The following is an 18,534-nucleotide window of genomic DNA, read 5'->3' as shown; positions in this document are numbered from 1 at the left end:
TTAGAACAAACACCAGGAAGTTCTTTTTCACCCAGAGGGTGGTGGATACATGGAATGCGCTACCGGAGGACGTGATACCTCAAAGAATAAAACAGCCCAGGAATAAATGGGTCACAGTAGGCTCAGGAAGACTGCGACATGTAACACAGAAACATCCACCTTCACTAATATTACCTCTACAGAATTCCTTCGCTCCACTAGTGCACTGCGATACTCAGGAAAACAGAAGGCAGGTGGGACTGGAACCAATGAAGGAAACTCAAGAGAACAAGAGCACCCTAAGTACAAATAAAAAAGCCAAAAACAGAAAACTATTACTGTTGGGGGATTCCATCATCAGAGGCATTAACCTTGGAACACAGGGCGAGGAGTCCAAAATAGTGAAATGTCTTCCAGGATCCTCAGCTACCAGGAGTTCCAGGCAAATACTGACTATAATTAAGGAAGAAACTAAGGATTTTAACACTGATGTTGTTATCCATCTGGGAACAAATGACCTGGCCAACAACTCCACACTTGCAGCACAGAAAGCTTTTCGGGAGCTTGGTGAGGGAGTGAAACCTTTTGTAAAGACTTTAGCTTTTTCTGAAATACTGCCTGCATATGGAAAAGGAGAGCAAAGAATGAAAAACACAGAGGACTTTAATAGATGGCTCAGAGCCTGGTGTCATCAAGAAGGCTTCAGGTACATAGGAGGATGGGGAAATACATGGAAGGACAAGAAGCTATATTGCACTGATGGGCTACATATTACTACAGCAGGAAAAAGAAACCTTGCAGAGAAATTTAGACAATATTTTTCCAGGCATTTAAACTAGAAGGTGGGGGTGGTGTATGTACGAAGGACAATTATAGAGACCACCCCCGGCAAAAGAAAAGATGTGATAGTAGTAAAGGCTGCAACATAAGCAATATCAGCAACTCATTTCTTAGTATTGCAACGGAAAGTGAAACGACACAAAAATCCATACGAAAAAGGAGATTATCGCTGAAAAATAGCTGGAAAGCGATGACCACAAATGCTCGCAGTCTAAGCAACAAAGTTCATGATCTGCAAGCCCTGATATTAGAGGCAGATCTAGATATTGTTGCTATCACAGAGACATGGTTCAGTGAATCACATGGATGGGATGCAAACATACCGGGATATAATCTTTTTAGGAAGGACAGAGATGGTCATAAAGGTGGAGGAGTAGCTCTCTATGTAAAGATCAATATCCAAGCGACCGAAATTCAAGGGACCTGGGGAGAGGAAGAAGCGATATGGATTGCTCTGAAAAGAGAAGATGGAACTTCTATCTACGTGGGTGTAGTCTACAGACCTCCGACTCAATCGCAGCAAATTGATAAGGATCTGATTGTGGATATCCAAAAGTTTGGAAGGAAAGAGGAGGTTCTGCTGTTGGGAGATTTCAACCTGCCGGATGCGGACTGGAATGTTCCGTCTGCGGAATCGGAAAGAAGTAGGGAGATTGTGGATGCCTTTCAAGAGGCTCTGCTCAGACAAATGGTGACGGAACCCACAAGGGAAAAAGCGATATTGGATCTGGTCCTCACAAATGGAGAGAGTATCTCTAATGTTCGAGTGGGTGCTCACCTGGGTAGTAGCGATCATCAAACGGTTTGGTTTGATATAACGGCTAAAGTGGAGAGCGGCCGCACGATACTTAAAGTCCTAGATTTCAAACGTACGGACTTTAATGCAATGGGAAAGTACCTGAAGAAAGAGCTGTTAGGATGGGAGGACATAAGAGAAGTGGAAAGACAGTGGTCTAAGCTGAAAGGAGCGATAAAAATGGCTACGGACCTTTATGTGAAGAAAATCAATAAAAACAAAAGAAAAAGGAAGCCGATATGGTTCTCCAACCTAGTGGCTGAGAAAATAAAGGCGAAAGAGTTGGCGTTCATGAAATATAAAAAAACCCAAGAAGAGGAGAGCAGAAAGGACTACAGGGTGAAACTGAAAGAAGCCAAGAGAGAGATACGTTTAGCGAAGGCACAGGCGGAAGAACAAATGGCTAAAAATGTAAAAAAGGGAGATAAAAATTTTTTCAGATATATTAGTGAAAGGAGGAAGATAAAAAATGGAATTGCTAGGCTAAAAGATGCTGGGAACAAATATGTGGAGAGTGATGAGGAGAAAGCAAATGTGCTAAACAAATACTTCTGTTCTGTGTTCACAGAAGAAAATCCTGGAGAAGGACCGAGATTGTCCGGCAAAGTTACACGAGAAAATGGAGTAGATTCTGCGCCGTTCACGGAGGAGGGTGTTTATGAGCAACTTGAAAAACTGAAGGTGGACAAAGCGATGGGACCAGACGGGATCCATCCCAGGATACTAAGGGAACTCAGAGAGGTTCTGGCGAGTCCTATTAAAGACTTGTTCAACAAATCTCTGGAGACGGGAGTGATTCCTGGGGATTGGAGGAGAGCGGATGTGGTCCCTATTCATAAAAGTGGTCACAGGGATGAAGCAGGAAACTACAGGCCGGTGAGCCTCACTTCAGTTGTTGGAAAAATAATGGAAGTGTTGCTGAAAGAAAGGATAGTGTATTTCCTTGAATCTAATGGGTTACAGGATCCGAGGCAACATGGCTTTACAAAAGGTAAATCGTGCCAAACGAACCTGATTGAATTTTTTGATTGGGTGACCAGAGAGCTGGATCAAGGACATATGCTAGATGTAATTTACTTGGATTTCAGCAAAGCCTTTGATACAGTTCCTCATAGGAGGCTGTTGAACAAACTTGAAGGGCTGAAGTTAGGACCCAAAGTGGTGAACTGGGTCAGAAACTGGCTATCGGACAGACGCCAGAGGGTGGTGGTTAATGGAAGTCGCTCGAAGGAAGGAAAGGTGACTAGTGGAGTCCCTCAGGGTTCGGTGCTGGGGCCAATCCTGTTCAATATGTATGTAAGTGACATTGCTGAAGGGCTAGAAGGAAAAGTGTGCCTTTTTGCAGATGATACCAAAATTTGTAACAGAGTAGACACCGAAGAGGGAGTGGAAAATATGAAAAAGGATCTGCAAAAGTTAGAGGAATGATCTAATGCCTGGCAACTAAAATTCAATGCAAAGAAATGCAGAGTAATGCATTTGGGGATTAATAATAGGAAGGAACCGTATATGCTGGGAGGAGAGAAGCTGATATGCACGGACGGAGAGAGGGACCTTGGGGTGATAGTGTCCGAAGATCTAAAGGCGAAAAAACAGTGTGATAAGGCAGTGGCTGCTGCCAGAAGGATTCTGGGCTGTATAAAGAGAGGCGTAGTCAGTAGAAGGAAGAAGGTGTTGATGCCCCTGTACAGGTCATTGGTGAGGCCCCACTTGGAGTATTGTGTTCAGTTTTGGAGACCGTATCTGGCGAAAGACATAAGAAGACTTGAGGCGGTCCAGAGGAGGGCGACGAAAATGATAGGAGGCTTGCGCCAGAAGACGTATGAGGAGAGACTGGAAGACCTGAATATGTATACCCTAGAGGAAAGGAGAGACAGGGGAGATATGATTCAGACGTTCAAATACTTAAAGGGTATTAACGTAGAACAAAATCTTTTCCAGAGAAAGGAAAATGGTAAAACCAGAGGACATAATTTGAGGTTGAGGGGTGGTAGATTCAGGGGCAATGTTAGGAAATTCTACTTTACGGAGAGGGTGGTGGATGCCTGGAATGCGCTCCCGAGAGAGGTGGTGGAGAGTAAAACTGTGACTGAGTTCAAAGAAGCGTGGGATGAACACAGAAGATTTAGAATCAGAAAATAATATTAAATATTGAACTAGGCCAGTTACTGGGCAGACTTGCACGGTCTGTGTCTGTATATGGCCGTTTGGTGGAGGATGGGCTGGGGAGGGCTTCAATGGCTGGGAGGGTGTAGATGGGCTGGAGTAAGTCTTAACAGAGATTTTGGCAGTTGGAACTCAAGCACAGTACCGGGTAAAGCTTTGGATTCTCGCCCAGAAATAGCTAAGAAGAAAAAAAAAAAAAAATTTAAATTGAATCAGGTTGGGCAGACTGGATGGACCATTCGGGTCTTTATCTGCCGTCATCTACTATGTTACTATGTTACTATGTCACGCTACAAGGCTTCAAAGAAGGTTTGGATAGGTACCTGGAAGACAAAGGGATTGAGGGGTACAGATAGGAGTAGAGGTAAGTTATAGGGATAGGATTAGAGGATTAGAAGCAGTTACAAAATTAGACAGGGACACTGTTCAGGCAATTAGGCCTGATGGGCCGCCGCGGGAGCGGACCGCTGGGCAAGATGGACCTCTGGTCTGCCTCAGCGGAGGCAACTTCTTATGTTCTTACCCAGGAGAGAAGAAAACAATTCCTTGAAATGAGAGAGAGAACTAGGGACTAATTATTTGCTAGCCTAGCCATGCAAACGTATAATTAAATATTTAGGCTTAAGATATGTATTTTTTCAACCTGACCATCTAAAGTCCTTCTTAGACCTCAAGAAGTTAACTTCTGACACAGTGTAATGAGTAATGATGTAAAGTGAATCCCGAGATTATGCCGTCTTTCTTTGCTTATTGCTTTAATTCATGTTATTTCAGTAATGATTCTGTTTCCACTAGAGTTTTAATTTGTGGTCTGAGGAAGTGCCTATGTTTCTTTTTTTTTGGAAATTATTTTTTGTATACCTGAAAACATTATGTCTTCATTGTGGCACTGTATTGCATTAACAAGTGGTGTAACTTGTGAATATTGATTGTTAAATGGAAAAAATAAATTTTTTAAAAAAGAGAACAGATTTACATTTCTTATCAGGAAGATATTCTGGGGAAGGAAGAACCTATTCCAGAAAGATGAGTTCTACCTTAAGGGTAGAACCAGGCTAGAGTTAACCCTTAAAAGGATGTAGAGCAACTTTTGAACTAGAACCAAGGCAAATGTGGACAGTTGCTCAAGAGCATATGAATTGGTATCATTAAGGCATACTAGCTATACAACAAGGAAACTATAAGAAATTTAATAAAATTTGGGAGCCATTAACTTCTTATTGTAATGAGTAAACACCATTTTCTATTGTAATATACACCATCTAATGATTGGGGGAGGGGAAGGTATATTTTACATTTTTCTTATTGGGGAAATAATAGAGGAATGATGGGAGGGAAGGATGGTAATTAAGATAAATCAGAAAGATTGTCAAGTGATGTGTTTAATTGTATTGTTTTATTGTTTATGCACTTGATGTAAGATTGAAAACGAATAAAGAATTATTAAAAAAAAAAAAAAAGGCATACTAGACAAATTCAGAAGTCATACTATCCAGATTAGAGTTCAGGACTAGCCTAATAGCTAAACAACTGGGAAACACAGTTCAAATCCCACTGCTTCTCCTTCTGATCTTGAGCAACACCATTGAAATGTCAAGTGCACCTGAATAGAACTCTTTGAGCTATTGAAACAATGTGTGAGTTCTCTCTTCAGCATCATTAAAAAAAATATATATATCAGTATTCTTAAAAGAAAATATGTTCAACAGATAACATATATCCTCTTCTTTACATTTCCTTTTGTGTGTTCATTGGCACTTCACATTTTTCTATAAATTCTTTTAATTTACTGGCCTCTTCAAAACTATAAGTTTTATTTTCATACGTAACTTTCATGACTGCTGGGTATATTAACCCATATCTCGCACCCAAAGCTTTTAACTGCGGACGCATTTCCAGTAACAGCTTTCTTTTTTGAGCTGTCACTCTTGCAAAATCAGGCACTATTGATATTTTTGAGTCCTGACACTTTATACCTTTATTTTCCTTAGCCAACGCTAATATCTCAGCTACCTGCTGATATCTGAGCAACTTTATAATCATTGGCCTGGGTCCTTTTTGTGCAGTTAGCCTTTTTGTTGGGATCCTAAGTGCACGTTCCACTTCTAACTGAAATTTGCTTTTTATAGGTAGAATCTTCATTAAAAAGTTAGTCATGAATGTAACTGAATCGTTTTTTTCTACCCCCTTCAGGTAGACCAAGAACCCTTAAATTGCATCTCCTTTCGCGGTTCGACAAATCCTCCAAATCTCTCTTTAATATTTCACTTTCTTTCTGAGCCTTTTTAAACTTCCCTGATTCCAATTGGTGGGATATAAATCTTTTAGTTATATATTGTTATGGAATTATCAAGTGATAATGTAATATGTTGTGTTCATATTTTAATGTACACTTGATGTATATGTTAAAATGAATAAAGATTTGAAAAAAAAAAAAAGAAACAATGTGTGAGCTAAATCCAAAAATATGAAAATAAACAGTTTATGATATAGAAGAGATAAAGAATTCCAAATTACCCCAATCAACTGCTACATAGGTTGAAAATACAGATATCCATTAAATTCTGCATGCACATGCAAGAAGTATATGTAGGTTGCGAACAACTTACTGAGGGGATAGGGACACTTCTTGTGTGAAGGTTTCTTGGCAGACTGTAGTGGGGTGGTTTGACTTTGCCTTCCCTAGTCAACCCTCCCCATCCTCCCAAGCTATGGTATGGTACTCATTTACCAACCAAAAGTGGATGATGACCGAGTTAGCCAAAGGCCAGCTACCTGACAGAAATCCCAGTGCAGGTATTCAAAACCTAGGTTTTAGGCACAGTAGGTCTCATTGAAATTAAAGTAGAATGGGAGAATTAAAATATATGGTAGTAAATGGGGAGTTAGATATTATGCATCTTGGAGATCTAGTGAAGGAAACCAACCACTGGAACATCATTACACCACAGTACAAATATCAAAACAGGATGGAACACAGTGGAAGAGTGGTGGCATTATATGTTAAGGATGACTTACAATCAAACAGGATATACTGTAAGTTCTTTAGGAAAGCAACACAATATGGAATCTTTATGGATAGAAATTCCTTGTATGATGGAGAGGAACACAGTGGTGAAGTTATATTACTAGTATGAAGGCACAAATTAGGAAAGCTAGCAAAATTAGTAACAAAGTAACAATGATAGATATCAATTACCCTTAATTGATTTGGTAAATGTCTTATCGGACATATCAAGAAAAGTAAAGTGCTTAATGGTGAAGTTGGTCCAATAATCAATGAGAGGTAAAGCACTTTAAATCTAATTCTTTCTTATACCAGGGTGCAAGGGGGTAAAGGTAGTGTGATCAAAATTTTCATTGCAGAAAGAAAGATGCTTATGTTATTATAATTTAGGTAGAGGCATTAAAAATGATAAAGGGGATAGAATACTTCTTTCTTATGAAGAAATGCTAAACACTTTGGGTCTCTTCAGCTTACAGGAAAGATGACAGAGAATATATTATTATAGAAGTTTATAAAATCATGAGCCGGGTGAAATGATTAAACAAGAAATGGTTGTTTAACATATCACACAAAAACACTAGCATGGCTCCAGTAAATAACAATCAACAGACTGAAAACAAATCATAGAAAGAATTCTTCATTATAAAAGGCTGTTTTGCTTAGATAGCAGGATTGATCAGGCACAAATGTGGATGGCATAATTGTACATTGCCAGGAAGGAGGAGCTCTTCCAGAGCTCAGAGTATAGTCTAAGGTTGTCAGCATATGTGGTTCTTTCCAAGAGCAGTAGTCTCCTCAACTTCCTCAGTTCCATAGCTCAGAAATATTCATGCAACTCTAGGAGAGATGGAAGGACTGTGTGCCAAATCAATCTTGCTGTTTACAGAAACCATCTATTACAGATGAGTAATTGGGGGTTTTCCCCCCCATTGACAAGCATGATTATTTAGGCACTAAAGTGAATTGCTCCCAAACTTAAGGTTGATTTCTTTTTATATCTTTGCCTTACCTACCCAGAGTAGAAAAATGTGAGTTGCTATTTTACGTTGACTGGCCAAAAGCTCACTGCTATTGTTTGTTATGCCAGTGTCTCGCAAACTGTCCAGAGCAGTGGCACACTAAACTCAGGGCAGAGGCTAGAGGGCATCTGGAAATGTGTGGACGTTGAGGTGATGACATCACATGCATGCATGACATCATCAGACAGCAACTCATGCGTGGAGGCCCTCCAGATGAGGTCCTGAGCCACCAGTGTGAGGGGGTGATTGAAGAGGAGGAGAGATGCCAGCTGACTGCCTACAGGACGTGCCTTTCACTACGGCACATCCTGTAGGAAGTCAGTCTCCTGGGGCATGGCCTGACTACCGCGGAGCTAACACGTATGGCATAGCTGCTCCTCCTCACCCACACTCAAACAAAGATTAAAAAGTGCTTTTCTTCGCGAAATTTCACGAAATCTTGCGATTTTCGCCGCGATCTTGTTGCCAGGATCCCTTATGTCGCCTCCGAAACCGGCAAAAAACGACACCGCTTCACCCGCGCCCCTCGGAGGGAAACGGCTGAAACCCGATCCCAGCACGCCGGAGAAAATGGCGCCAAAATCCGACGAGGCCTCACTAGACCTGCTCCTGAAGGAAGTAAGATCGATCAGGGGCATAATACAGGAGCAGGTTGAAGAAGGCACTTAACTCACAATTTGTGGATGCCCGTCACAGATTGGATGCACTGGAAGAAAAAACGACTGCCATTTCATCCCTGCAAGAAACGGTAGCTAAACATGATAAACTGATTACTACCTTGCAGAGAGACTATGAAGATCTCTCTAATCGCAGTAGAAGATCTAATATCAGAATTATTGGACTACCTGAATCTTCGGAGGGCTCTGATATGGCTTCCTTTCTCTCTACCTTCCTGCCTGCTGCCCTGGGGCTTGTCTTTTCACCTCCTCTAGAAATAGAGCGTGCTCACCGCGTGCCATCTCACCTCTCTCCACATGCCACTTCTCCCAGACCCATAGTGGCTAAATTGCTCAGATTTCAGCATGCGCTGCAAATTCTCACAGCAGCAAAATCTAAATCTCAGCTCTTGCATCAAGGTAGGAAGTTTTTCATTGTGCCTGATCTTGCAAAAACCACAGCTTTGAAGAGAAAAGCATTTCTTTCCCACCGGCAGGAGCTTAAAGACATTGGAGCTAAATATGGTCTGATGTACCCTGCTAGGATGAAAGTAACTTACAATAACCGTACTACCTCCTATACTGATCCTGAGGAACTGGCAACATTTCTGGAATCCTTGAAAATGAACTAACATGTTGGGCTGCGGATTTATTTGTTTACTTCTGTCTCTGATGTTATAAATCGCATATGTTTAATTGTACAATTCACTGTTAATTATTGTTCATGTGGATAAGCACACTACTCTCAGGTTTTTCAAAATTGAGTGGGTGTGGAGCTTTGCAAGTTGTTCCGTATGTGTTTTCTCTCCGTGCTCACAGGAGCACCCTTAAAATGTTTCATCTCATGCATGATAGTATGGTCTTTCTCTTTTCTGACCTTGCTTCATGCTTTCATTGCTAGTTTACTTGCTCTTATTCTTTCTCTTATTCTCTCTTTACTTACTCTCTCTGGCAGGAGTGTCTACCTGATATTACGGTTATATTATTTATCCTTTCCCCAAAAAGGTGATATTTACTATGTCTTGATACTGCTTGTAACAAAATATGGCTGATTTACATGTCTTTTCTTTTAATGTGAACGGTTTGAACCACCCCATTAAGAGGAAAAAGATAGCTAATTACGTATTTAATAAACATCCTGATGTGATTTATTTACAGGAGACCCACCTCCCGCCTGCTGCCGCCTCAAAATTTAAATTGAAGGGATATTCCACTCATTTGTATTCCTCCGCAACTCAGAGGAAGAAAAATGGGACATCAATACTTCTCAGTGACAAATTATCTCCAGTTATTCACTCTGTTAAAACAGACTCTGATGGTAGATGGTGTCTGGTACACGCTGCGTTGCACTCAGTAGATTTTGTACTCCTCAATATTTACGCTCCTGTTATAGATCACCCAGACTTTTTCAAAGATCTTCAGCTGGCGTTTGTTGAATATGGTTCTTGCTCTCTGATATTAGGAGGTGACTTCAACCAAATTCAAGATATCTATATAGATCGGTCATCCTCCTGCAAACCCTCAAAGTCCAGATCTTTTTCAGCTTTACATGCTTTAATGGAAGCCTTCTCCCTAGTAGATCCGTGGCGCTTATTACACCCGAAAGGTAGAGAGTACTCTCATTTTTCACCACCACATAACACTTATTCAAGAATCGATTTCTTTCTTCTCTCCCCATCGCTTATTCAAGAAGTAGCAAACACTATCATACATCCAATATCTCTTACAGACCATGCAGCCATTTCCTTACACTTAACCATCTCCGCCCCACGCAAAGAATCTCCCTCTTGGCGACTTAATAATGCCTTGCTTTTAGATGATGCAATAGTGGACAAAATCAAATCCTTTACCACGGAATTTTTTGAAATTAACACTAAGGATTCAGAAACCTGCCCCGCTATTGTTTGGGAAGCTTATAAAGTTTCTCTCAGAGGCGAACTGATTAAACTCGCCTCTTGGAAAAAGAAACAATCCATACAAAAAGAAAAAGAATTAGAAACTTCTATTAAAAACTTAGAACTACAACATATGTCAACTCATTTGCATGATCCCTCCATATTCCAACGCATTCAAAATCTTAAATATGAATATAATACTATGGTCTCCCATACAGCCCGGCGTGACATTTTTATCTCCTCTTCTGGTCATTATATGGGAGACAACCTTATGGGTCGCCCTTTAGCTAGATATCTTAAAACTAAATCAAAACGTTTGCACATCTCAGTTATTCAAGACTCATCAGGACGATTAGCTACAACTAGATCTCTGATTTCCTCCCAATTTGAAAAATTTTATACTGCTTTATACCAATCTGAACTTTCTACTCCTGAATCAGACATGGATTCTTTTCTTACCTCCTTAACCCACCCAACTATATCAGAAACCATTAAAGCAAAACTGGACGCTCCCATCACCACGTCTGAAATTGAAACTGCTATATCCTCTTTACCCACTGGGAAAGCCCCAGGTCCAGATGGCTTCACTAATGAGTTTTTCAAGAATTTCCGAACTCTCTTGGCGCCTCAACTCCTCACGTATTATGATTTTCTTCACTCCACTCCGGATAAACAATTCAATTTTGCTGAGGCCACTATTGTAGTTATTCCTAAACCAGACCGAGATGCTACCTTGGTTAAAAATTTTCGTCCTATCTCTCTCCTTAATCTGGACTATAAAATTATGGCAAAATTACTAGCATTAAGACTCACCACAGTGATCCCAACCCTTATACATAAAGATCAAACAGGTTTCATCAAACAAAGATACATTGGAGACAATTTACGCTTATTTTACCACATCAATGCCCACGCCAAAACACTGTCGGATCCTGTGATTGGTCTGGCCATAGATGCTGAAAAAGCCTTCGATCGTGTGGAATGGCCATTCCTATTCCGAGTACTGAAATGGTACAATTTTGGTCCCTTCTTCACAGATTGGATAGAAACACTGTATAGACAACCCACAGCCCGTATTTTGATTAATAATTCTCTCTCCAACAAATTCCCCCTTCATAGAGGCACCCGTCAGGGCTGTCCCCTATCACCATTATTATTCGACTTAGCGTTGGAACCTCTCCTATCAGCTATCCGGTAATGTCCCCTAATTAAAGGTATCCCCACGTCCAATCGAGATATTAAATTAGCAGCCTATGCCGATGATGTTCTTCTATTTCTTAGAGATCCTCTTGTTTCTTTGCCCCATCTTATTAACACTATCTCTCAATACTCTCAACTATCTGGATATTCAGTTAATTGGGAGAAATCAGAGATCTTTCCTCTTAATGACTATATTTCCTCCTTAGATCTAGCTCAATTTCCTTTTTCATGGTCACAGAAAGCTGTGAAATATTTGGGGGTCCTAATTCATAAAGATCCAACACATGCCCAGGACCTTAACATTTCCAAAATCAAATCATTAGTCTCAAACACTACAACTCGTTGGTCACCACTTTATTTGTCATGGTGGGGTAGAATAGCTTCCATTAAAATGACTCTAGCCCCACAAATTAATTATACCCTCTCCATGCTTCCTCTCTTATGCCAGAAAACATTCTTTCGCTGGCTTAATATGAAACTCTCTGAATTTATCTGGAACAAGAAAAAACCCCGTATCGCTCTCGCCAAACTGAAGGCTTCTAAAATTAATGGTGGATTAAATCTACCAGATTTTTATCACTACTATATCGCATCTCTAGCTAAATATGGAGCTCATTGGATAGTTGATTCTAATCCTCAGGATCAACCAACATGGTTCGAAATGGAACGCTTTTTATGTGCACCATTGCACAACTCCTGCTTCCTCACGGTGTCAATACCTAGACACTTGAGAAAGTATTCTTTGCTGAGTGCAATGCAGCATGCTTTTCATCTTTTAGATGCAACGGCTGAGATTTCTATTAGTGAAAGCCCATTCATGTCCCTTTGGAATAACCCTAAAATTCAAAATAAAGGCAGATCCCTCTCATGGAAGAGGTGGCAGCGGGCGGGGGTCGAGTTTGCTCATCAATTGGGCTCCTCTACTTCATTTATTCCTTTTGACATTTTTTGTTCTGCATATTCACTTCCACCCTCTATATATCCCCAATGGCTTATACTTACCGGAATACTGTCTAAAATACATATGCGTCTAGACTTTATGACCTCTATTCACACTGTTCGTCACTGGTCTACTCTGGCCTTAATAAAGGGTAGAGCGATATCTCTCTTCTATGGTATTTTAAGGGACCATTTTTTCACCTTTTCACCTCAGTTAATGAACCATTGGGACTCGAGTCTACAGACTGCGTTAACTGACATAGATTGGGAACTTTTCTGGTCTTCCACAAATCGCCCTCTTCTAACTTCCAGAGTCTCGCAATCAATGTTCTTCGTTATGTGGAATGCAGTATGGACTCCATTTCTCATGTGGAACTGTTTAAAAGAGTCTGGGACTCTTGATCATATGCTCTTTCAATGTACTATGGTTCACTCCTTCTGGATTCATATTTGGGACACTATAAAATCTATAACTAAATGTTCAGAAGAGATTTCCTTGGACATTATAATTCTTCGTTCTCAGCATCCTTGTTTTGCACAAACAAATTGTCCGCCTAAACTCATTGATGCCATGTTTGTAACAGCTCATATGCATATTCTTAAAAACTGGAAATCACCCTCACTACTCGACTACACCTTTTGGTGGAATTCTCTGAGCATGTATCACAAATTTGAATCTTATGCATATGAGAAAAACATGATCTCTCGACTCTCCACGAACATGGTGGGGAAAAAATCACCTTGGTCATTCTTAGATTCATATGTTCATTCTACTCCATAGACACTTCTGCCTCTCTTTCTACTTATCTATCTCTTGCTTTCTCTTTGTCCCTCCCTCTATCTCCCTTTCTCTTATTCACTCTCCTCGCTTTTCTGCTTTTCATATATCTTCTACTAGCAGTTGCACATACCTTGAATTTTTTTATTAATCTGGTTATATGTTAATGACTATAGACATGGTCTTATTTTATGTCACTGGTTTTTAGTCAGATTTTGTGTGTTTACACTGCTTTCTGTATATTTCTTGAAATATTCAATAAAAATCATTGAACAAAAAAAAAAAAAAAAAGGAAGTCAGTCTCCTTGCCAGCATCTCATGGCACTCCGGGAATCTCACCGTGGCACACAGTTTGCAAAACACTGTGTTATGCAGTATGGTAAAAAAATGTAAACATATCTATCAAGGAAGCTCACAACATTTAAAAATATGAATGTGGAAAAACAAAGGAAAACCCCCAAAAATAAGGAATGAAAAGTGACTTTATATTAAAATAATTTCTTCCAGAAGAGAGAACAAGATAGAACACAGATAGGCCACAACCCGAAAACAGGATGCCAGCTAATTTGCTAGAATTCTTTAAGTGACTTGTATGTCAATTCTATCGGAGTCAGTACAGACAAATGGCTGTGTCAACTTCCTAAGGATCCTGTTTAGGTGCTCAAAAGGTGACACTATTCTAGACCTGGAAATCTCAGAGAGTACAAGCCAAAATTCAATGCTGTTCAAGTCACAGAATCAGAAGAATGAGGGTTATTACACAGAAGATTAACTTGCATGCTTCTGGGCAGACAGAATCTCTTTATTCTTCTGCAAATGGAGTAACTTGGGACTAGATTCACTAAGGACAACAATCGTGCCCCGACCACTTTGCAACCCCGACCCAATTCACTAACCTTACTCCCGATCTGATCTGTGCATGGAATGGCATGCAAATGTAGGAAGGCAGCGATTCACTAAAAAATTTCATGAACACCAACTGGGCTGGCCGATCAAAAAATAAGCGACTGCTGAGGACTAGTCGCTCAGGTCCTTTCAGACTGCCCTGCTCTCTCCTGCCCTTCCCTGCAGTGCAAGCCCGTGGTTTTAACCCACGGGTTTAAAGTGGGTTAAAACCAGGGGCTCGCGAAGTGATAAAGTTTAAAAAAAAAAAATAGTTTCAAGCTCTGTAAGCATGCGCAGACCATCTACAGGCAAGGAATATGGTCTGTGCATGCGGCGGGATCGCTCTTCAGCGATCCCTGCAGTCGGTTAGGGGCGTGACTCCGATTGCCCTCACTTGCATGAGGAAACTTCGTGAATCAGCCCCCCGGCCACGGATCGAATTGGATCTGTGGCCTTAGTGAATCTAGCCCTTGGTAATCATCTCTGTGACTACAGTAAGGGTGAGAAGGCAAATCTTTTAATACTCAAGGATACAGCACAATATGCTTGTATTTGTTCTGGTTATGCTCAACACCCCAATATATTGAGCACTTAGAATTTTTCTACTGCATTTAGAGTACAGCCAGAAATCAGATTTTGGAGTCTCAAACATGTAAATATAGATCAGAAGTTATTTAATTTGAAGGCAAAAAAAGATATATCAAAACACAAACTTGCCAGGAAACCTTTGTTTAGCCCCTGTTCAGCTTAGCAGGAAAAAAGATGAGCACTGAGAAAACTGCTGCTCGGAACTGTATGCTAAACAGCTGCTAAACCATCTTTAAATGCAGATTTTACAGCCCAATTATTAAATCGGCTCATCGTGGTTTTTTCCCGTGCTTTCTAGCAGCCTCCGATTGTACTATGCAAATTTTTTATTTAAAAAACTTATATCCCACTACATCCACAGTTCTGTGCAGGTTATATACACTTCTCCCTCCATATTCATGGGGGTTAGGAGCAGAGCCAGCCCGCGAATAGGGAAAAATCACAAATAGTTTTTTGGGGCAGCTCTGACCCACCTCCACCTCCCACCTGCATCCCCGACCTTACCTGGTGGTCTAGCGGTGACGCGGGGCAGGAGCAATCTTCCTATGCTCCTGCCCCATGCAAAGCTAGTCAAAATGGCTGCCATGAGTTCCTGTTGTAGTCTCGAGACAGATAGGCTTACGTGAGCCACTCTCACTTGAGCAACTGGTGCAGAACGTGCGTGGGCACATCTCTTCCCCTTCCTTTACCTTCCCTTCCTTTTCTACACACATTGCATGCATATAATTTGCCTGCTATTGTGTAGAATTGCAAGTAAAACACAAATCGCTCCCATCACAGCATTTTTTTAAAATCATGGTGTTGGAGCTTAGAGAATCTGGTCCTAAGTTCTCAGTTCTGAAAGAGCTGTCTATGCTATAAACAAATGATGACTTTACCTACTTGTGTTATTAATTATACATAGCTTTTAAATCATGTAGTACAGTGTTTTTCAACCTTTTTACACCTATGGACCGGCAGAAATAAAATAATTATTCTGTGGACCGGCATTTGTCCGTGGACTGGCGGTTGAAGAGCAAAGAGCTAAGTCATGGGCCAGACCCCGCCAATCTCTACCTAATCTCCACCCCAGACTCTGCCCCCAATAATAGTACTAATTGCACCTTGCACGTTCTGTGCCTCATCTGGAAGCCTTCCTTCTGACTTTGCAACGTCAGAGAGAAGGCTTCCGGTTCAGGCACACGATGCCCGTAGGAGCCACTGCCCGTGGCTTTGTGCACTGAATCAGTTAGGAAGAGGGAGCTGGCTCACAGATAACGCCGCATCGATCGCACCGTGGACTGGCAGTTGAAGAACACTGTTTTGGGCCTGATGCACGTGCTGGCCCTGTGGACCGGCAGGAAATTTCTGTGGACCGGCATTGGTCCATGGACCGGTGGTTGAAGAACACTGATGTAGTACATAACATTATGGAATCTACTGGAGAGGTTTGGACACAATATGGATGAGAAAATCCAATCCACCTAGAAACTGCCTAGAAATCATTTGATTGAGGCTGTATAGAAGAATAAAGTTATGTTATGTTATGATGTATCATCAGCAAGGGAGACTTGGAATGCTACTGTTCCTCCATGAAAATTGCATAAGAAAAATCTAATTTTTGGAATCTGCCAGGATCTGTAACCCAGACTGGTCAAATCAGAAGGGGATGTTGGGCAAAATGAACTTTGATTGGACCCAACATGGCTTTTCTTATGTTCTCAACTAAAACTGTTACAGGCCGTGGCATAGTAATGGGGTGCGGACCATCTCAGGCGCTGTCTTCATGGGGGCACCAGCACCTCTTCTCGCGCACCTGTTTAAATGTTTGCTGGTGTGAGCAGCAAATTCCACCTGCTGCTCATGCTCGCCTCAGCTCCCTTCTGATGTCACTTCCTGGTCGTGGAACCAGGACATGAAATCAGAAGGGAGCCGAAGCTGGCGTAAGCAGCAGATAGAAGATGTTGCTCGCACCATGAACATTTTAAGAAGTATGCGGGGTTGGGAGGTGCACAGCGTGGTAGAGAAGAGTAGGGGGGTGCACGGCATGGTGATGCCGCAGGTGTCAACCTCCTCACTGGTTACAGGAGTATAGTTTACGCAAGAAAAACATTTGTCAATATATTCAGAAATACTGGCATTAAATCATCAACTACTTACCTCGATCAATGTACCAATGCCTGCTGGGATCAGTACCAACAAACTTGTTTGTTCATCCAATAGGAAAAGAAATATTACTACTGTGCTGAAGCATCTCCAAAGCACTAAAAGATGAAGGCAGGAAGTAGAGAAAGGAATGTTATTGTCAGTGCATTTTTGTGATACAGGAAATATAGATACTATAAACAAACAAATGCATATGTACTCCAACACTGGGCACAGCAAGAGCATCCATACAATACAGTACTTATATTTTGCCATTAAACCTCTCAGCTCTATGCGGATTACAAATTTAATATACTGGATAACAAAAAACATCCAAGAATTACATAAAACTCAAAAACAATTCATATAGTTCAACCTTATACTTCCCAAAGTCAAATCAAGTTTAGATATTCTTCATAAAATCACCTTGACTAGCTTTCTAAATTTGAGATAATTCATAATCCGTCTCACTTCCAATGGAATGCTATTCCATATAACAACTGATTGAAATTGGAAAGTAAAAGCAAACATTTTTCTATTTTACTTCTTTAACCGAGGGATAATGTAACTTTAGACAGTTCCTGTAATTAAAAGATGATTTATTAAAACATGGGATAATCGCATAGGGGACATAATTTTCCATTCCAAATATAGCCAGTCTGGGAGATGCTATATGAGCTCAGGGAGAATCCAATACATTGCCCCACAGGGAAGGGCAGGGACTTCTAAAATGGAAAATTTCAGCGATGAGTGCACCATTACAACAGATGCCTGAGTGGGTCCATAAGAAGAGTTGTGAGATGGCTACTGATTGTAGAACCAGTGGTGTAGTCTATGTCATCCAGTGCCCGTGTCATCTACTCTACATGGGTCAAACTATGAGAAGCATTCGAGCGCAAATCACTGAGCATATAAGCAGAATTAATGCTCAAGTTCTGGAAGCTCCCCTGGTTCAACATTGGCTGGATCAGCATCATACAACCTCATCGCTAAAATTTTCCATTTCATAAGTCCCTGCCCTTCCCCGTGGGGACAATTTAGCAGCGTGTTTGTACATGAGAGAACAGAGTTGGATATTCAATTTGGGCACATTACAGCCAGGAGGATTAAATAGTGAGATTGAGTGGCGAGGTTTTTTGCACATCTTTTATTTATTTTATCAGCCCTCAGTCTTATGTTTTAAGTTTTTTCCTTACGTATTTTCAGTGTCCCTGTTGGTTGCTTTGTTGACAGTTGCGTCGGCATCACGTTTTTTGATATCACAATGTCAGACGGTCAGCTGGTATTTAAATCTCAGTTGTGGCATTTTTTGCCGTTTGGAGTGCAGTGAAAGCAGCCTGCATTTTTTAAGAAGCTGTTCAAAATTTTTGTGGTGGGTACCCTCGGTTTAGCCATTTGAATTTTAAATTTTAAAATTTAAGTTAGTAAAGTATTAAGTATTATTAGGGTGTTGAAGTATATTAAAAGATTATTGGTTTCATTTATGTTTTCAGAGACAAGACGCCACCTTTTAAATGTTTGAATCTTGCATATCAGTTGCCTGACGCAGGAACAAAACGGGCCACATCGGAACCTTCAGTAAAGATAAGTTTTTTCATTATCTTTAAGTTATCAATCATTTAGACTGCTTATGCAGCGAAGAAAGTGTATTTTTTCAAGTGA

The 18,534-nt window shown here is 40.8% G+C and overlaps 1 protein-coding gene across 1 annotated transcript in view; it reads right to left on the bottom strand.

The window, feature by feature from the left end:
• The window catches only part of CLPTM1L (CLPTM1 like), a 332,661-nt gene that overhangs the window by 103,781 nt on the left and 210,346 nt on the right, over nt 1-18,534 (bottom strand). Inside the window, exon 9 of the mRNA XM_033929667.1 lies at nt 16,888-16,991. Within this exon, the coding sequence (XP_033785558.1) occupies nt 16,888-16,991 (104 nt within the window). The remainder of the gene's footprint in view (nt 1-16,887; nt 16,992-18,534) is intronic.

The sequence above is a fragment of the Geotrypetes seraphini genome, chromosome 2 (assembly GCF_902459505.1).
Source record: "Geotrypetes seraphini chromosome 2, aGeoSer1.1, whole genome shotgun sequence".
NCBI classification, from domain to species: Eukaryota; Metazoa; Chordata; class Amphibia; order Gymnophiona; family Dermophiidae; genus Geotrypetes; species Geotrypetes seraphini.
The sequence above is the reverse complement of the archived record's forward strand: the minus strand, read 5'-3'. Positions and strand labels throughout refer to the sequence as shown.